We start from the raw sequence: 26189 nt of genomic DNA, 5'->3' as shown, positions 1-26189 counted from the left end.
GAAAAGGTGGTGTGGAAACAAAGCCGGAGAGCTAAGCTTTCAGGGCTGAGCCCTGCAAGTTTCCAACTTGCAAGAAAGGCAGCATGTTTTTTGAAGGAAGAGGAAAAAAAACCCCAAACAACACAACTTTGAGTTAATCCAGCATTTCTTTTGACCGGTCCCTTGGCAGTCTGATTAATTTTGAGGGCAGATGTGTATGTTTTCCTTCACAGAATACGCCCAGCACTCGGGAGCAGGCTCACCGTGCCGTATTTCCTCCTTGCCATGCCGTTCTTGTTATGGTTGTGCAGCAACATACGCTAAGGCCTTATTACAAGGGATTCCTATAAATGGCATAAAGGATTAATAATGTATTTATAACACAACTTTGTTTTAGTATAAAGTGATCTATAAATTCGTAATAAATGTTTTATAATGTTTTTGTAGCCTGTTATAAATGATAAATGGGAGACTATAGATGCCACATAAAATATTCATGCTGCATTGTGTGCATTATTATGCCGTTACTGTTCAGGAAACCATTAATAATAAAGTGAATGGAGATGTAAAAGTTGCTGACATGCCCAGCAAGCCATTTATAATGAAATGTATAATCCTTACCATAAAGTAAATACATTGGCCAGTGATTGTTGATGAAATGGGAGCACACTGAATTATTTGTGAGGTATTTATATATTAATGTATATTATCCATATCATGTCATAGAAATGCCATTAATATATTATGTTATATGTATTATTAATTATTTTTCCCTAATTTATAGGCAGCTCTTCAAGTGTTACCGTGGCTCTTCGGCAGCTTTGTCAGCCGCACGAGATCTGGTGAGTTAAGCGACGCGGTTGTATGAACCCGCCATGGCGGAGCTGCCCTTGGCCACCCGGCCCCCTCTGTGGGGACAGGGAGCAGAGGCGGCCGCGGGCGATGGGTGAGGGTGCTGGTGCCCGATGGGCTGCGCAGGCCCGGCAGCCCCCGTGCCCACGGCCGCCCCGTCCAGCCCCAGTCAGGATGAAGCCTCCAGGCAGCTGCGCTTCACCTCCCTCACAGAATCCCAGAGTGTCAGGGGTTGGAGGGCCCTGGAAAGCTCATCCAGTGCAATCCCCCCATGGAGCAGGAACACCCAGATGAGGTTACACAGGAAGGTGTCCAGGCGGGTTGGAATGTCTGCACAGAAGGAGACTCCACAACCCCCTGGGCAGCCTGGGCCAGGCTCTGACACCCTCACCTCCAACAAGTTTCTTCTCAAATCTAAATGGAGCCTCCTGCGTTCCAGTTTGCACCCACTGCCCCTTGTCCTGTCCCTGGTTGTCACCAGCAGAGCCTGGCTCCATCCTCCTGACACTGCCCCTTTCCATATTGATCCTCATTAATAAGGTTCCCCCCTCAGTCTCCTCCAAGCTCCAGAGCCCCAGCTCCCTCAGCCTTTCCTCCCTCCTCCTCCTCGCACCTCCACGAAGGCAACCCGGTTTGTGCAAGGGCGTGGAGGAAGTTTCCCGTGTCCCCTGGGCATAAGCACAACGTGTGGGGTCCCACATCGCGACCGGGTCATGCCGGGGGAGCCGCCGCCCCCGCCTCCCCGCCCCCGCGCAGCTCGGCCCCGGGCGAGGCGGAGGGAGGCCCTGAGGGGCCGCCGCCCGCCCCTCGCCCGCCCCTTTCCCCGCCTCCTCCCCGCCACACGCCGGCTGCCTCCGGCCGGGCTCGGCGCGGCGCAGCGAGGGGCTCCCGCCGAGCCGCCCCGGGGCCTCCCGCGGGGCCTCCCGCCGCCTCCCCCGGCCCGTCGAGCCCATGGCGGCCATCCAGAACCTGCAGCTGTGGTGCAAGCAGCAGTGCGAGGGCTACCGCGATGTCAGCATCACCAACATGACCACCTCCTTCCGCGACGGCCTCGCCTTCTGTGCCATCCTGCACCGCCACCGGCCCGACCTCATGTGAGTACCCGCGCCCGGCGTCGAAGCCCCGGCGGGGCGGCCGCTGGGCCGGGCTGGGACCCTCCGCCGGCGGCCGGGGGCCCTCGCTGGGCTGCGGACCCCGGGGCTCCGGGGGCTCTCGCCTTTCCCGGGGACACAGCCCCACCAGAAATCCAGCTGCTCCTCGGGAGATGCTGCGGGTGGGAGCCCAGCTGGCACCACGCTGGAGATCTCCATGTGAAGAGCTCTGCTCTCACGCTTTTTGTTCCCCCTGTATTTCGACTTTTTCCCCCCTTTTTTCCTCTCCGTGACTGAATTACAAATGTTTTAAATGCATCCTTTCCATTGCAAAACAAGTTCAGGCACTGAATTTGAGGGAAGCGTTTCCTTCTTTGCTGCTCGTGTTTGCTTAGGCTGGGCTTCCCTCGCTCAGCCGGACGGCAGCTCAGCCGCTCCAGACTTGGGAGGCGAGGGCTATTTAAACAAAATACAATAGAAGGGCAGGGCCTGGCAGTCGCTGGATTCCTGCACATCGCTCATTTCTTCCATCTAGAGCTCTGGCTGTGGGAGGCAAAGTGCTTTTCGCCCCTTGCTTGTGCCATTGCTTGTGCCCTCTGGGTTTTGACCCCTCCGTGCTCAAATGTTAACATCTGGGAAGGTGAATTGCTGAAGGGAGACATAGATCCTGCTTCCTAGTTCTTTTTGGTTTGTTGGTTGGTTTTTCTTTTACTTCTGGGCTCTTTGGACTTTGATGTTGGGGGGTTGAGGTGGGAGGTCATGGCAAGGAACCAGTGCAAAGATTGCCTGGTATTGACTTAGACAGTAGGACTTTCCCAGTCAGACGTGTCCAGCTGGTAGAGGACCAAGTTTCTCCACTGTATTTTTTCTCCTTTTCCTTGAATTCTGCCTCTTTCCTCATGCTCCATAGAGAGCCTGATGCTTGAGTTTGTGTGTGGAGATCTCTCTTACAGGTGTCTTGCTTCTGCTGGAAGCCCAAGGAGAAGATCTCTTGCTCTCTCTCCCTCTGTTGTCTCAAACAACAGGCTGGGGCAGCGGGAGGTCCATGCAGGAGCTTCAGGCACACTTTTCTCTGTAGTCCCCAGTGCTTGGGCAGTCACCATGGTGTTTCTCTGTGTGGCTTCCTGACGTGCTGTCATGTGCACATGACTCCAGATATTTCCTTTCCTTCCTTTGATTCACAGTCCCAAAGATAGAAAGTACCGGGGTAGAAGGGCTGACGTGACCAGGAGGTGCTGGTAGAAGGACTGCGATGGCTTCCTGGCCAACTCTGCAGCTGGCCCGTCCGGAGCGTGGGTGTGCATGGCGACTTGAGAGCTGGAATAATTCTGTTGACCAGTTTAGTGGGTTGTTTAGAATCCTTGAATTGTGCGTTAGGAGCTGTGGATAAGCATATCTAAAATAAATTCCCCTGTGTTGAAGAGTGAAGATGTTCCTTGTGGCACCTCTCTGTTCCCATTCATTTTATTTTATGATGGACTTAATTCCTGACTTAATTCAGGACCTCACAGAAGCTCTTTGTGACTTGGACCAGCTTAGCAAAGACTGCCTGAGGTTAAAGTCAGGGAAGTTTTTATCAGTCACCTCCCTCATCGGTGTCACTGGTGTAATGCAGGAAACACCAGGTGTATTCTTGGCTGGGCAAAGTCCTGCTGGAAGGAGATTATGCTCTCAAGTGGCTGGTGGCCAGGGCTGCTGGAACACATATGTTGGATCCTCATGCTGAATACTGGTGCAAATTTTCCATGAATCTGTAAAAGCTTTTCTTGAGTGTTGACAGTGCAGAGAAGTGCATCTTGGTGCACATGTGGCTGTGACTCCTTTTTCCCGGGGGCTATAAGTGGTTTGTCCTGGGCTCCTCCCCTTGCTTCCAGCAAAGATCCTAGTTGAAGATTAAAAGCATCCCACTGAAAATAGCCCTAGAAAAGGATAATTGGTGTTTGGAGCACTTGGTGTGTTTGCAGCAGCTCTGCTGTGTAAATTGCTTGCAGAACATGATTCAGTCACGGCATCAGAGTTTTGCAACAGTATGTTTTCCGTCTTGGTTTACACAAACGGCATTTTTGGGCTGAGGAGAGCAGGGGATTTCTCCCTGTAGGAGCCTGAGAAATTCCCAGGAAAACTTAAAGCAATTGCAAAACATGATCATGACCCTGGGCTCCTCTTGTGGGGTATGTGGTTCAGAGAACAGGCTGCTGGGGGTCTCTCCCCCCTTCCTGTTTTCTTGCTGGAAAACATGGAAAAAATGATAACTTCTCTCAAACTTGGCTGCGTATGTTATTGGTGAACAGGGCAGGCTGTGTAAAATTAGAAATGCATTTCCCACTCACTTCCCACTCACCCAAGGATGCTCTGGCAGAATGGAGACACATGCTGAATTACCATGGAAATTCAGTTCTCTTTTGTCCCAGCTGCAGCGTTCTTCATGGCCAGTGCCAGCCAGGCACGCACGCTGGGTCGCGCAGGTCCCAGCCCATTTTCTGGGCTGACTGCGGAGCCTTGAGGCTCCTCATCCGAGGGACATGAAACCTCACGGCAGCGCGGTGGGAGGGTGAGGTGGCGATGGTTGTGCAATCTCCGGCCACTGTTTTAGTGGCCTTGGACCGATCAGTGAGTTAGAAGCAGCAGGGGAGCCGTGCACATTCGCTCGGAGATTAACACCAGATGTCAAGGGAAGGTTTTGATTAAGCTCCTTCTCTTCGTCCGGGATCTTGCTCTTTCCCAGCTGGTGTTCAGCTCAGCGTTCTGGGAATTGACTGGTTGTGAAATCCCCCCTGATATCTGAGCAGCAGCAAGCGTCCACTCCTGCAGCAGCATCTCCTGGGCCACTGTCAGCTCAGAGGGGCAGGATGGGGCTCATGGTCGTCGATACAGACAGTGTGGGCCCTGGCTGTGCTGAGGACGGGTCGCCTGCAGCCTCCTTCCCCTTAGCAAAATGTTGGGGTGAAGCAGAGCTGCCGCCTCCTTGGCTTCCAGGGGGTTGTGGTTTGTGTGACAGGGGTAGGCGAAGGTGTTTTGGGGGTTAGGGAGTCTTGTCTGTTGTGGGTCACCCCCAGCAGTGAGACCAGAGCAGTGTGGAGCAGGCATTGCTGAGAGGAGGAGGAGCACGTGGGGTACATCATCCACCTGGGATTCCCAGCCCTGTCCCTTCTCCCCAGGTTGCTGGCAGCTCCAAAAAGAGCACAGCTGCAAGGTCCTGTTCCCAGCAGACCACACTGCATCTGAACCCTCCATTCGCAGACTGTGAGCTGGCAAAGGGCACTTCACTCTTTTTCAGTGATCCCCTTGACTGCACGTACCTTATTGTCTCGAGAGAAAATAGTATGTAAGTACCAAGAAGCAGAACGTTTTTTTGGTACCATCACAGCACTGGGTTTGTTTTTGCTCAGTCTGCTCCAAGGTCAAGTTTGCAGCAGCAGAGATTCCTCTTAGGGAAGCACACGTGCCTGCGAAGGACCGGGGCGCTGGGTCTGTGTGGCCGGAACAGTGGGTGCTCAGGGGGATTTGAGGGTGTGAGAAATGCTTGACCACTTTTTGGGGGGCTAAAAACTTCTATTCCTGCTCTAGTGAACTCCGCTCTGATTTGTTTCTAGCACTGGAGGCCCTCTCTTGGGTCAGATTTATATTTCTCACCTCTTCCAATTAATTCAGTTTCCCGTGTTTTCTCAGTGGAGAACTCCTACTTCTTCATTTGTATTAGCTTTACTTTCTTAGGATTACACTGGCGCAGAGAGCTTTGATATTCCGAGGTAGGAGATGCACCAGCAAGATACATTTCCTAAAGAAATATTATACGTAAGCAGTTCACCTGACTAACCAGGGAAGGAGTGATGCTGCGAGGGCAGGAGGCTCTCAAAATGACCATGTAACCTGGGTGTTTGCACTCCCCGTCAGGTAGTAGAAGGGGATTTCAGACATTCACCGTCAGAGATTTGGATTTTTAGATCTCTGTTATGTGCCTCTCAGCGTGAAGCTGCACACACACCGCCATAGCAAACAGTGTTCAGCGTGGGAGCAAAACATACTTGCTGACAATAAACAGGTAACTCCAGTACGTTGTGTTTTACGTGTCAGAACGACCGAGGAAGCTGGTGCTCCCCTTTGCTCTTGCAGGTGTTTTACTCTGCCCAGGATGTCCCTGCTACAGAGACTTTATTTGGGAGCAGAACTGGGAGGGAGGCAGAGAGCTGCAATCACCTCCTTCAGCTCACTCTTAAAAAAGCTGATTTTCGTGCCTAACACAAAACAGGATAATTGTAGCTATTGTTTCACTGAAACTTTTTTGGCTTGTGATTATTTTTGTTGCTCTTTTTAATCCATTGTCTCAGGGAAGGGAAATCTCCCTGAAATCTTCCTGGACAGGAGCACTGCTTGGAGGAAAACCTCGGCAAGTCCCTTTGATTTTGCACAGGCAAAAGTACATGATTTAGAGGTGGGATGTGCCTTGTCTTTATGTGCTTCTTGGGGAAGTTTGACCTTTGGGTCTTATCTCTTGCTTCCTCTTCGTTCTCTCCATATCCCACACAGCAATGCCAGATGTGGGAAGCAGGGAGGAGGTGCAGGCTGTGGCACGATGGACAAACCTATTTGAAAGCGCCTCTCTTATTTATAACGTAATGCTCCACTTTCTGTGCTGAGCAGATAAAGGACCTGGCTTGCTCCATGCTGTTACAAGTCATGGAAAAAGTTCCCCCGCTGCGATACAGATCGTGTGTGTGTCTCATGAATAGGTCACTGCGAGCCAGTGTTGCCCTGGCTTTCGCGCGGTTATCCTGGCTCCGTTCAGAGGTGAGGGGCCGGCTAACAAAGGGCAGGTCCGTGGCCACTAGAAAGGTACATACAAAAACGCCAAGTTGGTGCTGTGGCCTTTTTTGTTTATCAGTAAGAATTTCCTCTCTAATATCATCCTTTTCGCTTAGCTGTGTGCCAGCAGGTACAAGGATTGTAAAGTGAGACTGGGTTATCAGAACTGACCCTGCCCGCTTGCCCGGGCAGAAGGCAGCGGTGTTAGAGAACAGGGCTGCCAGCCAGCACTTGGTTTTGTATTCCCAGTTTAGCAAGGAACAGTCAGTTTTAAATGAAGCTGGTGGTGGCTGTTTCTGCTCCGCTAGGGGAGAGAAAGCACACTGCGCTGTGGCTCTGCTTCCAATAGCACAAACTCCCTCTTCTTGTGCTTTTCCTGCTTGTTTTCCAGTTTCTGAGTTCCCAGCACGGTGCAGAGAGAGGTGGCATCTGGGTCGGACCAGAGAGATGAAGAGCAAATCTGGGGAGAGCAGAAAAGGAAGGTGATGTCCAGGGGCAGCAAAAAGGAAGAAGGATTGTTGACTTTGGCTTGTAACTGCAAATAGTAATTGTCTCTTCCTTTTCAGTTACGATTTCAAATCAAAGGTGACAGCCCTAGGGAAAGAAGGATGAGATTTCTACAGGCAACTGAGGTGTTATCAGCTGCAGTTCTGTGTTGTGGGCAGAGGTGTTTCCCAGGCAGATTCCTAGTGCTGGTTTTGTGGAGCTCCGCCAGAGGAGAAAAGAGCTGAAACCAGAACTTGTGTGCTGGTGGAACCGGTAGTTTCTGAGATGAGAGGATACGGGTGTGTTGGTGAACCGTGTGATGCATGTGGCGTCTGAGGAATCTACATCTCCATGGAGCTGAGGTCTCTCGGTGTTGGGAAAACTTGAAGACAGGAGAAGAGAATGGATGTGACTGTTTGGAAAGTAATTCCAGGGAGAGGGTGTTGCAAATCTGGCTGGCAGGCATCCGTGTATCTTTTTGAGGTGGGACAGGAGCAAAAATTTTTGGAGGAATAAAACCCCACCCCATGAGTTAGAGTTTGCTTTTGCCTGTCTCAGCAAAACCCCTGAATCTGCAAGGGATGTTTTAGCATCAGCACGTCCCATCCGTGGGTGGCTGCGAGGAGTCAGCCCTGCATGGCTAGATGTGCCAAAAATGTGTTGTGCTGCCTGTGGGCACATGGCTGTGCCGGTCACCTGCACGTCTCTGTCCTGGGAGGGACAGCAGGTCTGTGACTGTCTCCAACAGGGTCTGCCACGCTGCTCCCTCCGAGCATCCCTGAGCAGGCAGGGGTGGAGGTGGTGCTGGGTCCCCTCAACCTGTGAGGCTCAGAGGGGTTTGAGAGGCTGCAAGTGAAGCAGCTTGCTCTACATCGCCAACCTGAGATTTTTCTCTTCTTTCTATATTTCAGAAACTTCGACTCCCTCAGTAAAGAAAATGTGTATGAGAACAACAAGTTGGTAAGTGACTTTTAATGTTTTATTTTGGTCTGCTCTATGACCTGGCACCTTACTTAGGTGGTTTAGCGACAGAAGCCCTGCAGATGCAGCGTGCTGAGCGTGCCATTTTCAAATCCTTTGTCTTATTCTGCTTGAGTCCAACCTTCTGATTTGAACGGCAATGTCCAGGCTCGCTGGCTCCTGGAAACACCCTCAGACTGCTCGCACTTCTTCACTGGCTGCACAGCGATGCCTCCGGGCAGCTGCGTCCTGTGGCAGCAGGAACTTGGACAGAGATGCTGGAGGTCAAGACGTGGACATGTTGAGTACATGATGCTCCTGAGAGACGAGGCAAGAGCTGGGAGGTAGCTGATGTGAGGGGGGAAGTGCAGTTGGTCTCCCCGAACTTCTGCTCATTCCCAATGCAGCAAATGAAGGCTGCTGAGAGGTGGAGATGTCCTAAAACCTCATCCTGCCTGGACACTTTACATCAGGGTGAGATTTGAGTTTCTCTTGTTCTCTCCATGATGAAATGAGAAGTTGGGCAGGCCAGCCCCCTCTTGCACTGAATTCAAGCGTGGGCTTAGCGTTCCAAGGAAGGATATTTTCCTCTTTCTCTCCCTCGCAAAGAGAGAGGCAGTGGATTAAAATGCTTTTTTACCCTTGGCATCACTCCACGCAGCTTCGTGGCTGCTTGGCAGGAGCTGGGGATGTGAATAAACTGCAGCAACTTACTCTTCTCTGGACTGGAGGAGTGACATCCTCTGACACAGCGGCCCGTCAGAGGTGGTCCTTGACCTGAACTCACCCCCCACACTCCTTAGCTTCTGCTCCCCTTCGGCCCAGCCGTGGTTACAGCGCCTGTGACAGAGCCCCTCTCCCCAGGCTGGGGCTGCAGCATGTGAGCAGTTGTTATTCACAACCTCTGGGGTTCAGCCCTGCGTGTTCCTCTCCTCTGGATGAGATTCACACCAGGCATTTTTGCCCTTGAGGTTTGGTATTTGGAGGCATCACGGCCTTTTTGCTATGGACGGTTGTTGTGGCAGGAGCGCTGTGAAGCCGTGAGTGTTGCTCCTCCTTCAGCTGGGCTGATGGTCTCTGCTCTGCTGGCAGCTTTGCTTGTCTCTGGGAAATGAGCTGTACGAGCCGCCTCCGCTGCTTTCATTAATGAAAAGCTTCTTTGTGCATCTCATAAAAAGAGTTGCTCCCCTCCTTTGTCACAACCCGTGTTTCCCCCACTCTATTCCCTCCATTTCTTGGTTTCTTTTATGTCCTTTGTTTTGCATTCTCTTCCTTATTCCACCTGCTGTAGGACAACTTGTCTGTGTTGCCCTTTGGCTGCTGGTGTCCTGCTGCTCTGGCTGAGCCGTGAGTGAGGGTGACCCCCCCTCTCCCTGCTCTCCATCCCAGCTCCTGCTCCTCTTCCTCTGGCTCGCAGGTACAGTGGTGGCTTGTGTCAGAAGAGGGCTGTGCCTGGCCGGCTCAGATGGCCTGGAGCGCATTGCTTTGCCTCCTCTATGCAGAACGGGAGCAGTGACGCTTAGCTCCTTCGTAAAGCACTTGGAACTGCACTGATGAAAGATGTTATGCGGAAATAATAAGCTGCCTCTTTAAAGGCCAGCCTGGACGGGCAGGTAGAGGAGAAGGGCAACAGGGCCGTGTTCGGTGGTGATCTGGTTGGATCTCTGGGCAAGAGCCGATCCCAGGAGCACGAGGATGCTGGAGGCACAGGGAACGCTACATCCTAATGCTGCTTCTCTGCGTTGCTCGCCTGTTTCTGGCCGAACCAGGTGTGTGCATAGAACATCCTCCTCTCAGTGGTCCAGGCGGCCCCTCGTGCTTGTTTTGTGCCTGTCACACCAGTTTCAGCTGTGTCACCCTCTGCCCAGAGGTGGCATGGCCTGTGTTCCCGCTACACTGCACACCGGAACGTCCAGCAACAAAACCCTGCTGGTCAGACCAGTTGTGCAGCCAGTGCGATGGGGAAACACTCCGAAGAATATATTAAGTACCAGGTTATAAGACGTGCGAGCGCCAGGCTGGCCTGGCAACCAGAATGACGCAGCCGGAGGTAACTGGCTGAAGGCGCACTTAATGTCAGCTCAGCTACATTTTTACTGGGATACCCAATGGAAAAAAATGGTAATTATCCTGCTAAAAAATAATGGCTGTTTGTTTCTTCTAAGTAGGAATAGTTGGCTTGTACACCAACACTGTTGCGTGTCTGTGCCAGAGGTCAGATGTGGAGGGTTTGAATATGTTCAAGTCTTTCTTTAACCCTTTCACTGTGGGGTTCGGCAATAGTTTTCCTTGTGCCACTGCTCCTGTAAGTGCTGTTTTCCCTTGCTGTGTTGGCATTTCAAAGGGGATGCTCCAAAGTGGGAGGGAAAGGATTTTTCCCATAAGCCAAGAAGGAATAGGGCTGGAGAACGTCCCTAGTAAAAGCCCTACACTGAGTTGAGCAAGAGCAGAATTCCTTTATGGATGTTGCAATTTTTTGTCCTCTAGAAAGGCTGTTGTTCAGAGGCAAAAGAAGGTGACTTTTCCCTTCTTTACCCATCTTTTATACTGCACTTTCAAAGCAGAGCGGACCGCAGAAGAGACTATTTGCCCCAAATACATGTTAGGCAGCATGGAAATGGTTAAGCTGGAAGGGGTGCTGGGTATCAGGAGTTCTTCTGCATTATTCCTCTCTTCCCCCGTCTAGTCTGGGAGAGCTGCTCCCTCCTGCAGCCCCAGATTTGCCTGGTTTTTAGCAGGCAGGATGCATTAACATTTGCACAGCGCTCAGAGATGAAAAGCTGCCCGCAAGCACCTACCGGCGCACCGTTAGCTGGGGAGCGCTCCAGGTTGGGCTGGAAGCCTGGAAAGGCGGCTGGAAGCCTGGAAAGGCGTCTGCCAGCCCACACCGACACATCCCCTTGTGCCAGGCCCGGCTCTCCGCAGCTGTGCACGGGCAGATCGAGGCAGAGCAGGGGAAGCCCAGGTGAGTTCTGTGCGCTGAGCTATGGCCAGCTTGCCAGGCCAGATTTTTGGCTCCCTGCCTGAGTTTCTCAACGCGGTGGCTGGAAGCCATGACTCCGTCGGTTCCTGTAACGGCCGTAGGATGTAGGAGTTAAACTGGTGCAGCTGTTCCCCTGTAGAGTTACCGTTCAAGTGGGGCTGTTTGCAGCGCAGTTTCTTGCTTCTGATGAGGAGCAGCTCTAAGACCCTCTCTGTTTTTTTTCCCCGCTTCTCTAGGCATTCCGAGTGGCGGAGCAGGAGCTGGGGATCCCAGCCTTGCTGGATGCAGAGGATATGGTGGCTCTGAGGGTACCAGACAGGCTGAGCATCCTCACCTATGTTTCTCAGTATTACAACTACTTCCATGGACGGTCTCCTAGTAAGTACCATATTCCCCGGAGGGGTGAGAAGGATTTGGGCTTAATTTTGTGCTTTCCTTTGCCTTCCTAAGCTTGGAAAAGCAAAACAGATTGCACAGAGACCTTTTGATACCAAAACTGTTTCAATGGAGGATTTGAACTCTTTACACGCTGACCTACAGTACCACCAGTGCTTTTGGAAGGGCACAGGGCCATGCCTTGTGTTTAAAACTAATGCCTTGAAATGTAATATGCAATCTAGAATTTCTTATGGTTCAGCCAGACAGGAGCAGTGAAGGTTCCCCTCTGTGTCCGCACCTCAACTTTCCTTTCTCAAGCACCTCCATCCCCGTTCCAGCCCTTCCCGCACTGGAGGGCTGGTGAGAACACTGAGTCTAACAAGGCTGAGCTTGTCTGTGAGGCTGTGCCACGTAGCAGCATCTATGGTAGGGCTTGTACAGAACAGCAGTACTGATATAAGGAAGAAGAAGAAAACACCCCCTATAACTGGCATAATTGTGATAGCAATTCTTTCAAACATAAAACAAGCTACAGGGTTGCCAAGGCATTATATTCACATACCGGAGAGTTTATCTGTGCTCATAGGAGCATTATTGTAGACTTGGTTTATATTTGGCTTTAAGCTCATACAAAATGAAATAATACGATAAACCAATTTCACAGGTTCCTCCAGAGGAAACTTTAGAAAGTAGGACATGAATGACTTAACTGGTTAAGGTGAATCTAGATGGAAAAGACAGATATGTATTGAAAATGTCCTACATCCTGGAAAGAAAGCAAAATTCACTCTCAGATAACTGCCTTTAATGTTTAAACTTTTCCTTATTCTCCATCTCTTTACACATTTAAGCATGTTTGTTCTCTCCTTCCACAACCTCTTCCCTCCCCCCTCTTCATTTTTTAATTTCTTGTTTTAAAACCGTTCTGATTGGAGTCAAGCAAATTCCATCATGTGTGTGCCAAGCCGTGGGAATCTGGGTCGGTTTGGGGCCTTTACCCCCTCCCCTCAGCATCTTGCCCACCACGTCATCAAGCACAGCACATTTTTATACTCTCTGGTGTCCCACAAAACGCTCTGGTTGCATTTCTGTTGCTGGGGGGAACGTGCGGGTCTGAAAATGAGCCCAGCCAGGAATGTGCCCTCTGACACCGAGCAGACTCCTGATATCACAGTCGTGCCCTCCAAACAGGCTCCAGCAGGACCACGAAATAAGCAGGAGGCAGAAGGCCACAGAGGGTGAGCAGCCAGTGTTTTATTGAGGTCAGGGGTTTACAGAAGAGCAGAGCTGAATCCACCCATCTTTGTGCTGGGCTTCGGGAATTCAGTGAGTGGCACAAGTCAGGGAGGTGAGGGAGCAGCCTGAGTACAAACTATTTGCTGGGTTGGCTGTTACCAGTCCTCTGGTTGCTGTGGTAAAGAGCCCTGGGTGTTTATTTGGATAGGCAGCTTTTCTGAGAGAAGACTGCTGGGAACAAGGCTTCCTCTCTGCTCCCTGCACCCTGCCCAGCCTCCCTCTGTATTTACTGAGAAGGGTATCATCTCTTTTCAGATGGGTGGTCATTTAATTGGTCTCTCTTAAGGCGAGTCTGTGGCTCAAATATCCCACAAGGAGCACAGAGACATCTCATTCAGAATAGAAAGCAGCACAAAAATAACATCCCTGTGAGATGAGGGGTCTCATCTGTAAAAACTGTGCATGAAGCCGTATTTCCCAGGGCAGCCTCCCTGCACTTCCCAGGGCACGCAGCATCATTCCTTGCTTGGCTGAAGCGTGTTGGGGATTCTCTTTTCTCCCCTTCTTGTGAATTTAGAGGCTTTTCTTTGATCTGCAGAGCAAAGAGGATTGGGCATTTGCAGGCTTCTTGTGGCAGGTCATGTTGGAAGCCTGTATGCGTCTCCTCGTATGCATTTCATGTTATCCATCAGGCTTCTCTGGATCTGCTTGTATTGTAAATGACTCCTAAGCCCGTGGATTATCCTTATGTTATCTTAAAATCTTCTTTCTTTCTTCTAGTTGGAGGCATGGCTGGAATCAAACGTCCTTCCTCCGAACCTCAGGAGCAGCCTCTTGGGAAGAAAACTATTTCGGAACCTCCTAAGCCGGTGCCACCAAAACTGCCTCCTGCCCACCCACCGGCCAGAGCTAAGCCTAAAGAAACCACTCCAGCCACCACAGTAAGAAATGTGTTTTCAGGTGTTCTTTAAACCTTCAATCTCTTCAGTGAGTGAGTGTTATGCTAGTTCAAGGCTCCTAGTGGTAAGGACTTAGTCTCTAAATTTTCTGCTTAATATAGGGCATTTAATCCAGAGGTCTGGTTACTGAACAGATTCAGGTGGGAGTCATTGGAAATCCATCAGTCAGCTGGAATTTATCCAGTGGTGAATAGGACATAGAATCACAGAATCATTTTGGTTGGAAGAGACCATCGGGATCATCGAGTCCAACCATAACCTAACTCTGGCATTAAACCATGTCCATAAGAACCTCATCTAAACGCCTTTTAAACACCACCAGGGATGGTGACTTCACCACTGCCCTGGGCAGCCTGTTCAATGCCCGACAGCCCTTTCTGTGAAGAATATTTTCCTGATATCCAATCTAAACCTCCCCTGCTCACCCACCGCTTCTCCCCACAGAAAGGGGTCCTGGCAGAGACCGGGAATATCCCCAGCAGCAGCTGCGGGGTCTGCGGGAACCACGTGCACCTGGTGCAGCGCTACTTGGTTGACGGGAAGCTCTACCACAGGAACTGCTTCAGGTACAGATCATTAGGGGGTGCACGGGTCTGTGGGTCGCAGAGGGGCAGCCTGATTCCCTCGGGACTGGAGGGATGCTGGGATTTGAGGTGATGGAGGACATTTTTGTCAGAGTGGCAGCAGCCTGGGTCTGCCCAGGGGAAACTCTCTGCACAGACGTGTTTTCATCCACACCTCTCCTACTTCAGGCCGTGCTGGCAGCAGCTCCAGTTTTGGTGCCTGAGGAACGATCACACGGGGTTTGCTCACTGCCTGTGTGATACTGTCACCTTCCCTGTGCTGGTGGTGGAATTGTGCCTGCACTCTCAGCTGTGTGTCAATGGCCTCCCAGGGTTCTGGACGATGTTTTCTGAGACTTCTGTATCCACAGGTGCAGGCAGTGTTGGAATGTGCTTCTTCCTGGAAGCTACAAAGCTGGGCCTGAGCCCGGTACGTTCATCTGTACCAGCCACCAGCAAACAGACAATGTCCAGATCTCTGGTCTCCGCACTGCTGGAAACAAACCTGAGAGTACCCCAGCCCCTACTGCTGCCAGGGCATTCCAGAAAGTGGCAGAACCCAAGAAACCAGAGCAGGTGTTGAAGAAACCCAGCCAGGAGAGCCCTGCTAGTTCAACCAAGCCATCTGTTTCATCTTCCGGAAGCTCTAGCTTCAGAAGTGTAAGTACTCCATGGTCCTCTTCAGTGGTAAATAAATCAGATGACTGCAAAGCAACCCCATTGGGAAATAAAACGGGTCACCGTGAAGGTACCTCATCAGGGCCTCTTCGGACAACCTCCGCAACAAAAACACAGCAAGCCCGAGAAGATTTTTTTCGGTCATTAGAATCCTCCAGCAATAAATCCTCTGACACTAAGAACCAAGATCCTCCTCCTTCTTCTAATGGCCCTGGTAAAACTGCTTCTGCCAGGGCCACTATTGAGGTCAGTTCAGCGACTGCTGAGAAGGACCAGGCACGTAACCGTATTATGCAGGCACTGGCTGGATCAAACACCTCTCTGAACAGGCCAGGAGGACTCAGTTCCACTAGCTCCTCAACATCCAGCAGGTAAATACTGTATCTCTTCCCCTTTTTACTCTCAGGATGATCCTTGGGATAACTTGGAAAAGTCCCTGCATCTTTCTTCCCTTTTTTCTGATTGCTTTTTTGGCTGAGATTTAGAGACATATAGAGGGACTCATCCAAATCTTTGGAACAGAGGCCAGTAAAAGGTTCTGTTCTTTCAAAAATACTTTGTTCTTTTTTTGCAGTGACAAGCTTCCTCCCACCAGTTCTCATTGGCAGAGTCCAGCTCCAAAAGCGCCGTCCGGTAAAACAGGGAACACAGCACTAAAACAGGAGAAGGTGACAGACCCGCTGCCCAAGAGCCCGGCTGCCAGCAAACCTGATGACTCTGTGCACAAGCCAGAGACTAAAGGCGTCAAAGGTGAGTGTGACAGATTCACGCACAGCTCTGCCAGGACACAGCTGTGTGCCATTCTCTTGGACCAGTATGAATGTGCCAGTGGCTCCTGGGCTTTCTGTCTGTACCACCATTTAAGAGTTTTCTGAGTTCTGGGCTCAACACGCCTCAATTTGTCCCTTTGCAATTGCTCCCTCTAGCACAGGGAGCTTTTCTTCTCCCATGATCTGCAGATATTTGAAGTTGTACGAGCCGTCGTCAAATGTTGGGATTGCGGTGGGTTTCAGAGGCTTAGGTAGACTTTCCTAGGTGGGAGACCTTGCCACAGCTTCAGGATGATTTTGTGATTGCAGTTGGGGCTCACACAGCCTCCGTGTCAGTTCTGAACGGAGCTGCCACCATGGTGACTGAGCAGTGGGGATGGTATTCTGGGGATACCCAGTGTCTCAACCACCTCCGGATGGCCTATTTTTGGGCCAGAAGCAGTGTCTGTCTGCAGTTTGCTACAAGTTTGTCCTTTTTCTGTCTCTCCCCGCTTCCTGTCCCATCCTTTGGTTTGAGATCTGAGTTCTTACTGTCCTATTGCTGTTCATTTACACTATGGCTGTGTTTCTGTAGCTACATAGGTTTGAAAACATTGGAACTGAAAGGGGCAAAATGCCACGGAGGTTATTTCCTGCCTATTGTATGTGATTCTGTCCATGTTAAACTTGTTGAACTGGTCCTGGTTTGCTGCAATAGCATTGTGGTATCTACCCCAGTGCATCGATATTCTCCTGAGACTCAAATCTGGCTTGTTTCTTTTTATTTGGTCTGATATTATCTTGCTATGTCCCTTTCTTTAGGAAGCATGAATGTTGGTGAAGACAAGACTGAGAGCCCAGCAGAGTGGAGATCTCGGTTGAAACCTGTAGCCAACAAGTGAGTGTCTTGGAGCTGGTGGGTCTCCATGTCAAGTGAACAGGGATGTCTGTGCTTGCACCTGTGTTTGCTGTTGCAGGTCTGTGTGCACACAGGAGGGAAGAGCTCCTGTGTTTTAATACTTCTGTTTTCAGCAATTTGATGGCAAAGACCTTCATTTCTGGGGAGGGAAAGCATATTTCAAATTGATGGACTCTGATTAGAAAAGTGTGACCATCCCAGATGGAGTTCCAGCCCAGAATGTCCAAAACTCTTCCTTGGGACCATTCTGCGAGAGGGATGGTTTCCTACCTTTTTCTTTCTTCTTTGCAGAGACCAAGGTGGCTCTAAGAAACCTACTGATAACTCCCAGGTGGGAACAGGGAGCCCAGCACACAAGGAGACAAAGCCAAGTCCGTTAGTTGTCCCATCAGCAAAGCAGGACTCTGGTATGAAGGATTAAGCTTTGCCTTCATTTTGCTAGTCAGGCAGGGGACAGGTTTTAGTGCTGCAAGGCACACGTGAGGAACATGTTGGTGGAGATTGTGCCTCACTTTCAGGGATTTTTGCTCTCTGCACTTGCTTTTACTCTGTGGAGACTTTATTTGGAGACCCATCCTTCCCCAAGGAGAGGGAGTCGATCTTCACAGGCTGCCCTCTGCAAGACAGCTAGCAAGATTTTGCTTACTCTCTCTTGCATAAATGTGTAATGGTGAGAAATCTTGGTGTTGGTTCCTGACCACTTATTCTTCTCCTCCACCCTCCATACTCTGGCCTTGTAATCGGTGGTTTCTCCTTGTTTGCTTTGGGCTTGTGTCCCTCGCTGTCATCAAGAGAGGAGAACTAGGACAAGAATTTTAAGTGGCTAGTGGCAAGTTCCAATGATGCTGGGCAATAAAGGGATTTTTATGAGATAAGGGTTGAAATTTCTTACCTAAAACCTGTCTGTGCTTCTTAATCCAGCCTCATCTGGTGGATTCATGAAGAAGAAGTTGATCCCCAGCTCAGATCTGATCAGGAGCTGTCAGAATTCACAGCAAGGCTGGGAAGACCCTGGGGGCTCAGCCAAGAAGGAAGAAGAGGGCAACCAGTTGAAGAAAAGCACTACCACATGTAAGGTCTCTTATGCCTAAAGGGCCCTCTTTCCACTGTCAGAGAACAGCCTGGGTGGTCAGTATGGGAGATGTGTCCCTGAGCGTTCTGGGGCTCTTGTCACAGGGGAAAAAATCTGTGTCATTAATCCTTGTTTGGCTAACAAGAATTGCTTGGCCTAAGCAGGAACCAGCCAGGCCAGGGAATTCAGTGGGAAGGGAAGAAATTAAAGTAAGCATTTGTCAGAGTCACTGCCCTGTCATTCTTTAGACTCAAAGCTATGAAGAGGACCCTCTCCTAATTTGGGGAACTGGGATCTAGTTGATGTGTCCGTTCGTCTGCAGTCGAGTGGCTTTGGGAAATGAAAGGAATGCACAGAACTGTCAGCCAGGGACTCCAGCTGGCGGGACCCGTGGAAGGAGCAGCCAAGGCTGCTTCTTGGACTTCCAAGGATGTCCTGACCAGTTCTGACCAGTTTGTCCCAACTCTTAGTCTGGTTTCCTACTCCTATATGTTCAACCACAGCTTTACCATGTACCTCTCTTCCTTTGCCCAGTTGTCCTTGCTCCTGCATAGCCCACCACAATGGATATGAAATTTCCTAGAACTAACCTGATGTTTGCTGCTTTCCTGTTTTCTTGGCTTGTTTGTTCTCCCCTTTCCTTGCCTCATCTGGCTCTGTCTTACCCGTTTGGACTAGGAGGTCCTCACAGGAGGGCTCAGCCCTGGCTCTGATGTTTGTCTCAGAGCAAGCAGGATGGATCCCGATGGCTTGGTGGCCTCATGCTTTCATATTTGTTAGCATTGTCCTTACCCTGCACCTCTGACAGCTACGAAGCATTCAAACTCCACTTGTGTTGTCTATTTTAAAAGCTTAGCATGCCTCCACTGCCATCATTTTCCCAAAACTTTCCAGCTCCTTTTTCCTCGGATTCAGCCACAAGACTCAACATTACATCTTCCCCAGGAAGCAAGCTGTTAAGATAAGGGAGACTGGTTTCATATCCGTCTTTCTAAAGCTTAATGATTGCTGTTGGGGAGTGCCCACTACAGGAAACTTTCCCAGCAGTTTCCCCCCATTTTTCACATGGGTGCAAGTCTGCCATCCGAACCGGCTCCTCTCTTGCTGCTGTTGCTTGGCAGCCTGAGGATTAAGGACAGACTTGCTGCTCCTCTGTACAGGTCTTTACAGCACTCAGAGAGCCGCTGTGAACAGTCCGCTGCCACTCCTGCCCTTAATCCCGGGTGCTGCGTGGGGCTGTGGATGGTGAGCGTTTCTGTAGATTGTTAGTTTTCTTTGGCGTAGGTAGTGTTTTCTGTTGAGAAAGGAGACTTGCGGGGTTTTCTTGCCAGCTGTCCTACTTCCAGTTTGCAGGCAAGCAGCCAACGCATCTTGTGTCTGTCAAGACAGAACTTGAGGGTATCTGGGGATCTCAGACCCTGAGCTGGTCAGGAGAGCGTTGTTTTACTCGCTGTTTCCCTCCAGTGACCTTGGTCCCTCATGATGCGCGGTGCAGCCTCCTGCCTCGGTCGGAGATGCTGCAGAGCTCAGCTAGGAGGAGCCTGGAGATGCAGGGCTGAGCAGGAGGTGTTGCCCATGGCAGCCCAGGTCCCTCTTGGAGGAGCTTCTAAGAGAAGTGCGAGTCGCTGGTAGTGACGGGGCAGCAAACCGGCAGCATCCAGGGGGATGAGGAACCTGGTGGAGTCCAAGCAGTGCAGGGACAACGCAGCTGATTGCCACATCCACCATCTTCTCCTTTTGCACTCTTCCTAGAAAATGCAATAGGGCGAGGACTGGGCAACTGAAGATCTGTCCTTGAGCTCCTCTTCGAGGAGCACTGGTTGCCAGAGAGTCTTGGGAGGCTCCCTGGTCTGTCTGTCCTGTCTTTCTCCTTATGTGTGAGCCTGCACCGCTGCTGCATTTCTTACAGCCGTGCTCTGTTGATACTAGACTTTTCCTTCCTCTCACATCATCCACATACGCCTCTGTTCTCTCTCTGTGGTAATTATCCAGCCCAGCCCCTTGGGTACCTGAATACCTCACACTCTTCTGTAGTTATCCTTGCAGCACAGTTGGGCCGAGGAAGCTGAGGCTCAGTGGAACAAACACACATTACTTAAGGATTGATTTTAATAGGTGTCCAGGGCCTAAATAATGTTGTATAGTGGGGCCTAAGGGACTTCTCACCTAGGAAGTGTTTTGTGGAAGGAATTGAACCTTAGTTTCCCGAGGCCTGGGCTAAGGTCCCTAGATCATCTTTGTTTCATCAGTATTTACTGATACTTCTTTGTACAAGAGCACTTAAAGGGGCATTTTTAAGTATATCTTGGTGTTTCCTGTGACAGTAACCCAGTATTTCTGTTCGATCCTTTGGAAGCTTTATAAGAGGTGGCTTTTGCCACAATAAATATCTTTGAGTTTTAACACAATAATGAACATAGAAGTCAATATTCTCGGTTGCAAGCTCCCGAGTCACACCTGAGTTAGGTGAGTGCCTGTGCCCTGGGGATGAAAACAGCACCCTGTCAACCGAGCGTGTCTGAGTGTCCAGCCACCAGGGGTAAATCAGGCTGATGTTCCCTGAGGACACATCTCTTGCCTTTGCCAGGTGTGCCAACGTGTGTCATTAGTGCACTCTGTTGGGTGGCAGGGACCTGTTGTACTCTCTATTAATGTAGGCACTGTCCCACACCACAAAGTTATTTAAAGTCTGTTGTGGTGTTCTTTGTTTGTTTTTTCTTCCTTCTAGTTAAACCCTCTGTTCCGAAAAGCATCCAGAGCCCCGAAGCGGTGTCACCAACCAAGGTATGCCTGGAAATCAGGTGTAAGGAGAACAGGCTGGGGTGGTTTGGTATCCTGCTGGGGTGCCTGCCCAGATATATCTCAGTTTGTCTTATTGGGAGGGTTTATTTGAATTCCCAGGGAAAGGGTGAAATGTTCTGGGGTAAAGACAAGATAGAGAGACTGCTGGTTATCTCCCATGCAGGGGGGCAATAGACGTGGGAACGAGACAGAACCAAACCAAATTCTGGTAGACATATCCCTCCTCGACAAAGGAAGAATGTCTGTGGATTGACAAGTGTGGGTAGATGTTACCCCTCCCAGCGAATGTCTCGCGGCACCGTAACGCTGCAGTGGCTGCTGCTCTGTTGTGAGCAGCCAGCTCTACATCTTGGCTGAGTTGGCCCTTCCAGGACACGGCTCCACAGTTGGGCTCCTGATATCATTTCCCATCTCTGTTAGGGCTGTGACCTCAGTAGACAGTCTGAGGGCACTGACCTGTATTTGATCCTACATTGGTTTTCCTAGCTACACCCAGACTACCTCCCCGAGGAGCAAATCCAGGAGAAGGTGCGTGACATCGAGAAGCAGCTGGATGAGCTGGAATTGAAAGGAGTGGATCTGGAGAAGCAGCTGCGTGGCTGCGAGGGAGGTAAAGGAGACTGGGGGCCAGCTCTGTGATGGTGGGAAGGTGTGAGGCTCGTCTCCTACCCCTGGGCATTCTTGGCTCCATTTGTAGGAGCTTGTGCTACATCTGCAACACCAGGTTGCCAAAGGTACCTGATAAAGCCCTGGGAATTTTGAACCCACTCTGTTTCCTACCCTATTGTTTGAGCAAGGTCTTGTGCTTATTTTGCTGAAGATCAAGCTGGTTTGGGAGTAGAAGGCCACTATTAATCTGGCTTTTGGATCCTAAGCCAGATTGGCTGTCATAGCCGGCTCCAGTTTTGCAGGACTTAATGAGTTCATTCAGAATGGCCGATTTGGGTTGGCTACGTGGAAGATGAGCTTGTGGCAGAGTATCTGTGAGCAGCTTCCTTGAATCTGGAGTGGTCTTCATCCTTTCCCTTGTACCCCAGAGTACCAAGGATGAGCTGTTTTCGCTTGAGGTTGCCTGTGCCTCATAGAAGATATCCTAGGCTGTCCCTCAAGTAATTGTGTGTTTAAGCCACGGAGACTGAACTGATGCAGCTTCTGGAGTCTCACCCTTTGTCTCCTTTGCAGATGAGTCTGAGGATGCCCTCATGGTGGATTGGTTCAAACTGATCCATGAGAAACAGCTGTTGCTCAGACAGGAGTCGGAGTTGATGTACAAGTAAGTACAACCAGAAATGCACCTGTCTGCTGGTGCACTCCACCTGTGAGCAGTAAGCAGGGAAGGACAAGGAACATGGCAGCCCAAAAGAAATGATGTGCTGATTGCTGGGATGAGGGAGGGCTTGAGGACGTCTCTGGGAGAACTGCCAGCATCCTGAGGTATGAACTGGGGGGCCTTGGAGCACTGATGGGCACCCAGGTTCTTTGATGAGTTTGTGTGGAGGGAAACCTTACAGGTATGATGGAGGAAGGTTTCCCTCGACTCACCCATAGTCAGGTGGTCAGCAATGCAGAGATGAGGCTTTAGCACAATATGAGAAGGGTCCAGCCCTGGGGCATGGAGGGGCAGTAACTCATCACTTCTGTGGTTCCTCCCAGGATGAAGCAGCAGAAGCTGGAGGAGCAGCAGTGGAACATTGAGACAGAGCTGCGACACCTCATGAACAAACCAGGTAACGTCCCTCGCTGTGTGGAGCCCCCCGTTCTGCCCTGGGCTGTCCTTCAGATCTGAGTGACGCTGCCAAGGACTGCAGCTTCACTCGGGGCATCTCCTGGCTGCGGTGTCGAGCTGTCAGGTTCAGACTCCAGTTAACATCCAGCCCACATGCGCTTTCTGAGGGGATGTAAGATATGCACCTTAGATGAGCTTCCCTTGTCTTGTGCAGAGGAACTGAAGACACCCAGGGAGAAGGAGCGAGAGAAGGAGCTGCTGGAGTCGTACGTGAACACGGTCAATGATCGGAATAGTATTGTGGAGTGCCTGGATGAGGACAGGCTCAGGTGAGGGGCCTCAGGTGGTGGGAGATGAGCCAACACCAGGAATGATTTCTGTTGAACTTCCTCCACTGCCCAGGCTGTAGGGGTGGATGAATGGCTGTAATCCAGACTTCTGCTCCATGAGAAGTGGGTGGTGACCTGTCACCAACCATCTTGTCCTGAATGCTGCTGCCGTTGCTTCCTTGGCAGCCGTTAGAAACCGAGATCAGGACTTCAGCTGTGGTCAGTGCTCTCTCACACTAATGCTGCTCTGAGGACAAGGGCTGTGAAAATGTGGAAAGCAGAGAAAGAGAGGGAGAGGCTGGAGATGGGGAGGATGGAGGCAGTGTGGGAGCTGCAGGAGGACTTTGGGAACATGGAGCCAGGAATGTGTTCATCTGCTGCAGCAAGTGAAAGAACAGCTCCAGCCGGGAGGTGGATTCTTCCCGAGTTCAAAGGAGGACTGCTGTGTCAAGTAGCTGGATTTGTGCCCCCTCTTGCTGAGAGCAGCCTCCATTTCTTCACTTCAGGGCACCGACTTTAGGATTCTAGGAATGCACAGGCTTTGGGCTCTGGCCTTGCCCAGGCCCAAGCAGATGGCGGCATGTTTGTCCCTCACTGCCATCAGCACCTCTGCAGCACCCCAAGCTACTGCTGTCTGAACCTTGATTCATCTCCTGGGGTGTGGTGGTGGCTCACAACATGTTGAAGTTGGATGATTCATAGGCCAGCTGGGGGACGGCCTCCGTGCCGCAGTGCTGGACTGCCGTGCTCTGGAAATCCCCACACAGGCCCTTGATTTCAAGAGAACCACGTGGGATTTGCTAATGTCCAGGACTCCTCTGTTCTGTGGGGTTTTTCTGTTGGTTTTTGGGTTGTTTTTGTTTTGTCTGTTTGTTTTTCCTGTACCCTTCTCAGAGTGTGCTTTGGAGCGTGGTCATTTCTGACTGGGAAAATAAAAGTAGTCTTTGCATGCTTTTCGGTGTCTACCACCTTGTCATGAAACACGTCAAAGTGTTCTAATGCCATGTTGTTCCATTGCAGAGAGCAAGAGGAGGACCAGATGTTGGCAGACATGATCCAGAGGTTGGGTAAGGGCCCTTTCTACTCTTACGGAGCAGCACTGGGTGGCACTGGGGCTGTGGGTCTCAACTTGCTCTGTATCTGCTCCCTCTCCCGCAGATGGATCTCGAGAGAGCCAGGAGACAGAGAAGAAGAAGACCAAGTTCCGCTTGTCCAAAATATGGAAGCAGAAGAAGTAAGAGTAAAGCTCAGGAGTGATGTTCCTTTGCACAGAGGCCAAGGGACGGCTGTCAAAGGTATGTTCCTTCCTCACTGCTGCTTTCCTGGAGTCGTACCGGACTGTCACGAGGCTTCTCTGCTCCCTGCCATGGAGGCTGCAGGTTTGTGGACCAAAGGGACAGTGTGAATTCCCTCTGGCCCTGCTGTGGGGCCCCAGGATACCTTTTCCAGAAGATGGACTTTGAGACTGTTGTACTTCTTTGGATCTAGCTCAGAGCTGGCTCCAGCCTCGCTGGCAGCTCAGGAGGGCAGATCTCCATTTGCCCAGCCACTGCTTGAGTCATTATTGTCCGGAACGAGCCTGTCACTGTGTGTCACCCCACGGTGCCCCACTCCTGTCGGCCAGGACTCAGCAAGGACACTGCGCTGCTCTGCGAAAGGGCTGTTCTCCCTCCTTTCCTCCCCCCAGCATGTGCTGTGGCTCTTTGACCAGGATCAGAGATGCAGAGGGGGAGGTGCTATGGGGCAAGAGATGCCCCACAGGCTGGGGGAGGCAGAGAGCAGAACCACCTCTGATCTACAGGGTCGAATGGCCTAGACCAGAGCCGTTCCAGCAATAGTGCTCTGTTTCCAGACCTCCTTTGGGGAGTTGCTGTAGGCTGGTGTCTCAAAGCTATGAGAGGTTGCTCACTGCTTTATTCCCTCTATGGGGGACATTTGTAGCTTCCTTCTTTTTTCTGACTGCACAGTGAAGCAGGGTTTTTGTCGTCTGTGGCCCATTCTACTGAAAATGGACAGGAGTTTTCTTTTAACGACCTAGTGCTAACTGGGAGCAGAAGGGAATTAACAGGTTTGCCTCACCCATGAGTCTTCTGCATGGGACTGATATTTCAGTTCCTGAGGCTCCATCCCTCACAGCTTGTACCCTCAAGGGTGCTGCAGTTCTCCTTGGTGAGACCAGGAGAGTACCAGCAGGTCCTGGGCTGTTGGCAGCGAGTCCTTCTCTTCCCAGTCAGCCTGGGGAGCAGGGATGGAGACAGGCAGGGACAGATCAGATTCGTTTGTGATGCCTCTGGCTCTGGTATGTGCGGGCTTCCCTCCTCCCTTCAAACCGGGTGCTTTGAGGTTTCTCTGCATCCTGTTCTCCAGCAGGACCTGGGATTTTGCAGGGAGGGGGCTTGCTGCCCGCTGTGCCTGGTGGCAAAGCGGAGGCGATGCGTCCCTTACCCACGAGGTGGCAGTGGGACTCTCTGTCCCAGGCAGCCGCCCTGGGCACCGCAGGGGTGTGCGCCATGAGGTACCAAGCGCCCGAGGGGGTTCCTGGTGCCTCCCGGGTGTGCCGTGTGTGTGTGCATGTGGTGGGACACCCTGTACCTGCATACGCTTTTGTCCAATAAAGAATTACTGGACCGAATCTCAAAGTCCCAGCGTGAGTTTGGATGTGAGTTACTGGTGCGGGCTGCCCTGGTCACTGTGGGTGCTCATGATCCCTCTCTGGATTTCTGAGTGGTAACAAGAGCTTGATGTAGCTGGGATGGGGAGGCTCACCTGCCAGAGCTTGCAGACCAGCTACAGGTCCCGAGAGAGCAGGAGCAGCAAGGGGTTTATCAGTGATTTATGTGTCAAATTCCCCTCATCTCTCAGGTAAGTGCATTTTTCACCTTTCTGATTCAGCATCACACACATCCACATGCCCTGTGGGCTCCCAGCTGAGCCAGCAGCCTGGGGCAGAAGATGAGAGGCAGAGACTGTTCTGCTGTGGTTATTCTGTGGCATTGGTGACCCAAGTGGCTGAACCGTGGTTTCATCAGGTAAAACACTGATGGGAGCGCTGTCACCACACTCGTTGCTCCATGTTGGCCTGTGCTCACCCAGAGGGCAAGACGAGCTGGTTTTGGGGCACATGCTGACCACAGGGGCTGACGTCCCATGCCTCGCCATCTCGGTCTGCTTGTCGGGAAGCTCCTTTCTTCCAAACCTGGGTATTAGCAGCAAATGCCCAGAATTAAACCTGCCTGCATGGGCTGCCAGCTGAAAGGGAGCTGAAACCACCTCTGCTGAAGGAGAGAAATACCCTTCCTGATGAGTGGGTTCCCCTCCCACAGCTGTCCCAGGCTGTGGTTATTGCTGGGCTTTCATCTTTTCAGGCTCAGATCCTCCAACCACAAAATGTTTAGTCTGTATGGATTTGGGGGTGGCAGCATCGTCCAGACTCATCCAGTCCTTCCATCTCCAAGAGGCACAGGGCAGTTCAGCCTTCTCCCATCTTGAAGGCAAACGGGCGATGGGTCTTTGCAGAAACATGATCACAAGGTGCTTAAACAACAACCCCTGGGGCCCTGCGGTGGCACTGAGCGTGCGGTTTGATGTGCTGTAGGGTTTGCTTTCCTGAGAAGACACAGTGCT

At 51.2% G+C, this 26189-nt stretch overlaps 1 protein-coding gene across 1 annotated transcript; it reads left to right on the top strand.

The window, feature by feature from the left end:
* Positions 1–1782: 1782 nt before the first annotated feature.
* Positions 1783–24843, top strand: MICALL2 (MICAL like 2; the record flags this gene model as incomplete). The annotated part of the gene is made up of 17 exons (XM_080354232.1): positions 1783–1925; positions 8123–8171; positions 11391–11532; positions 13549–13709; positions 14172–14293; positions 14662–15339; positions 15543–15718; positions 16540–16615; positions 16928–17043; positions 17558–17707; positions 20437–20492; positions 20997–21120; positions 21693–21783; positions 22164–22237; positions 22451–22565; positions 23586–23632; positions 23724–24843. 17 exons carry the CDS (start codon positions 1783–1785, stop codon positions 23801–23803), a joined length of 2400 nt encoding a protein of 799 aa, XP_080210358.1. The 3' UTR covers positions 23804–24843.
* Positions 24844–26189: the final 1346 nt, after the last annotated feature.

Source organism: Nesoenas mayeri, assembly GCF_963082525.1.
Source record: "Nesoenas mayeri genome assembly, chromosome: 15".
NCBI lineage: Eukaryota > Metazoa > Chordata > Aves > Columbiformes > Columbidae > Nesoenas > Nesoenas mayeri.
Note: the sequence above shows the minus strand (reverse complement) of the source record. Positions and strands in the feature narration are given on the sequence as shown.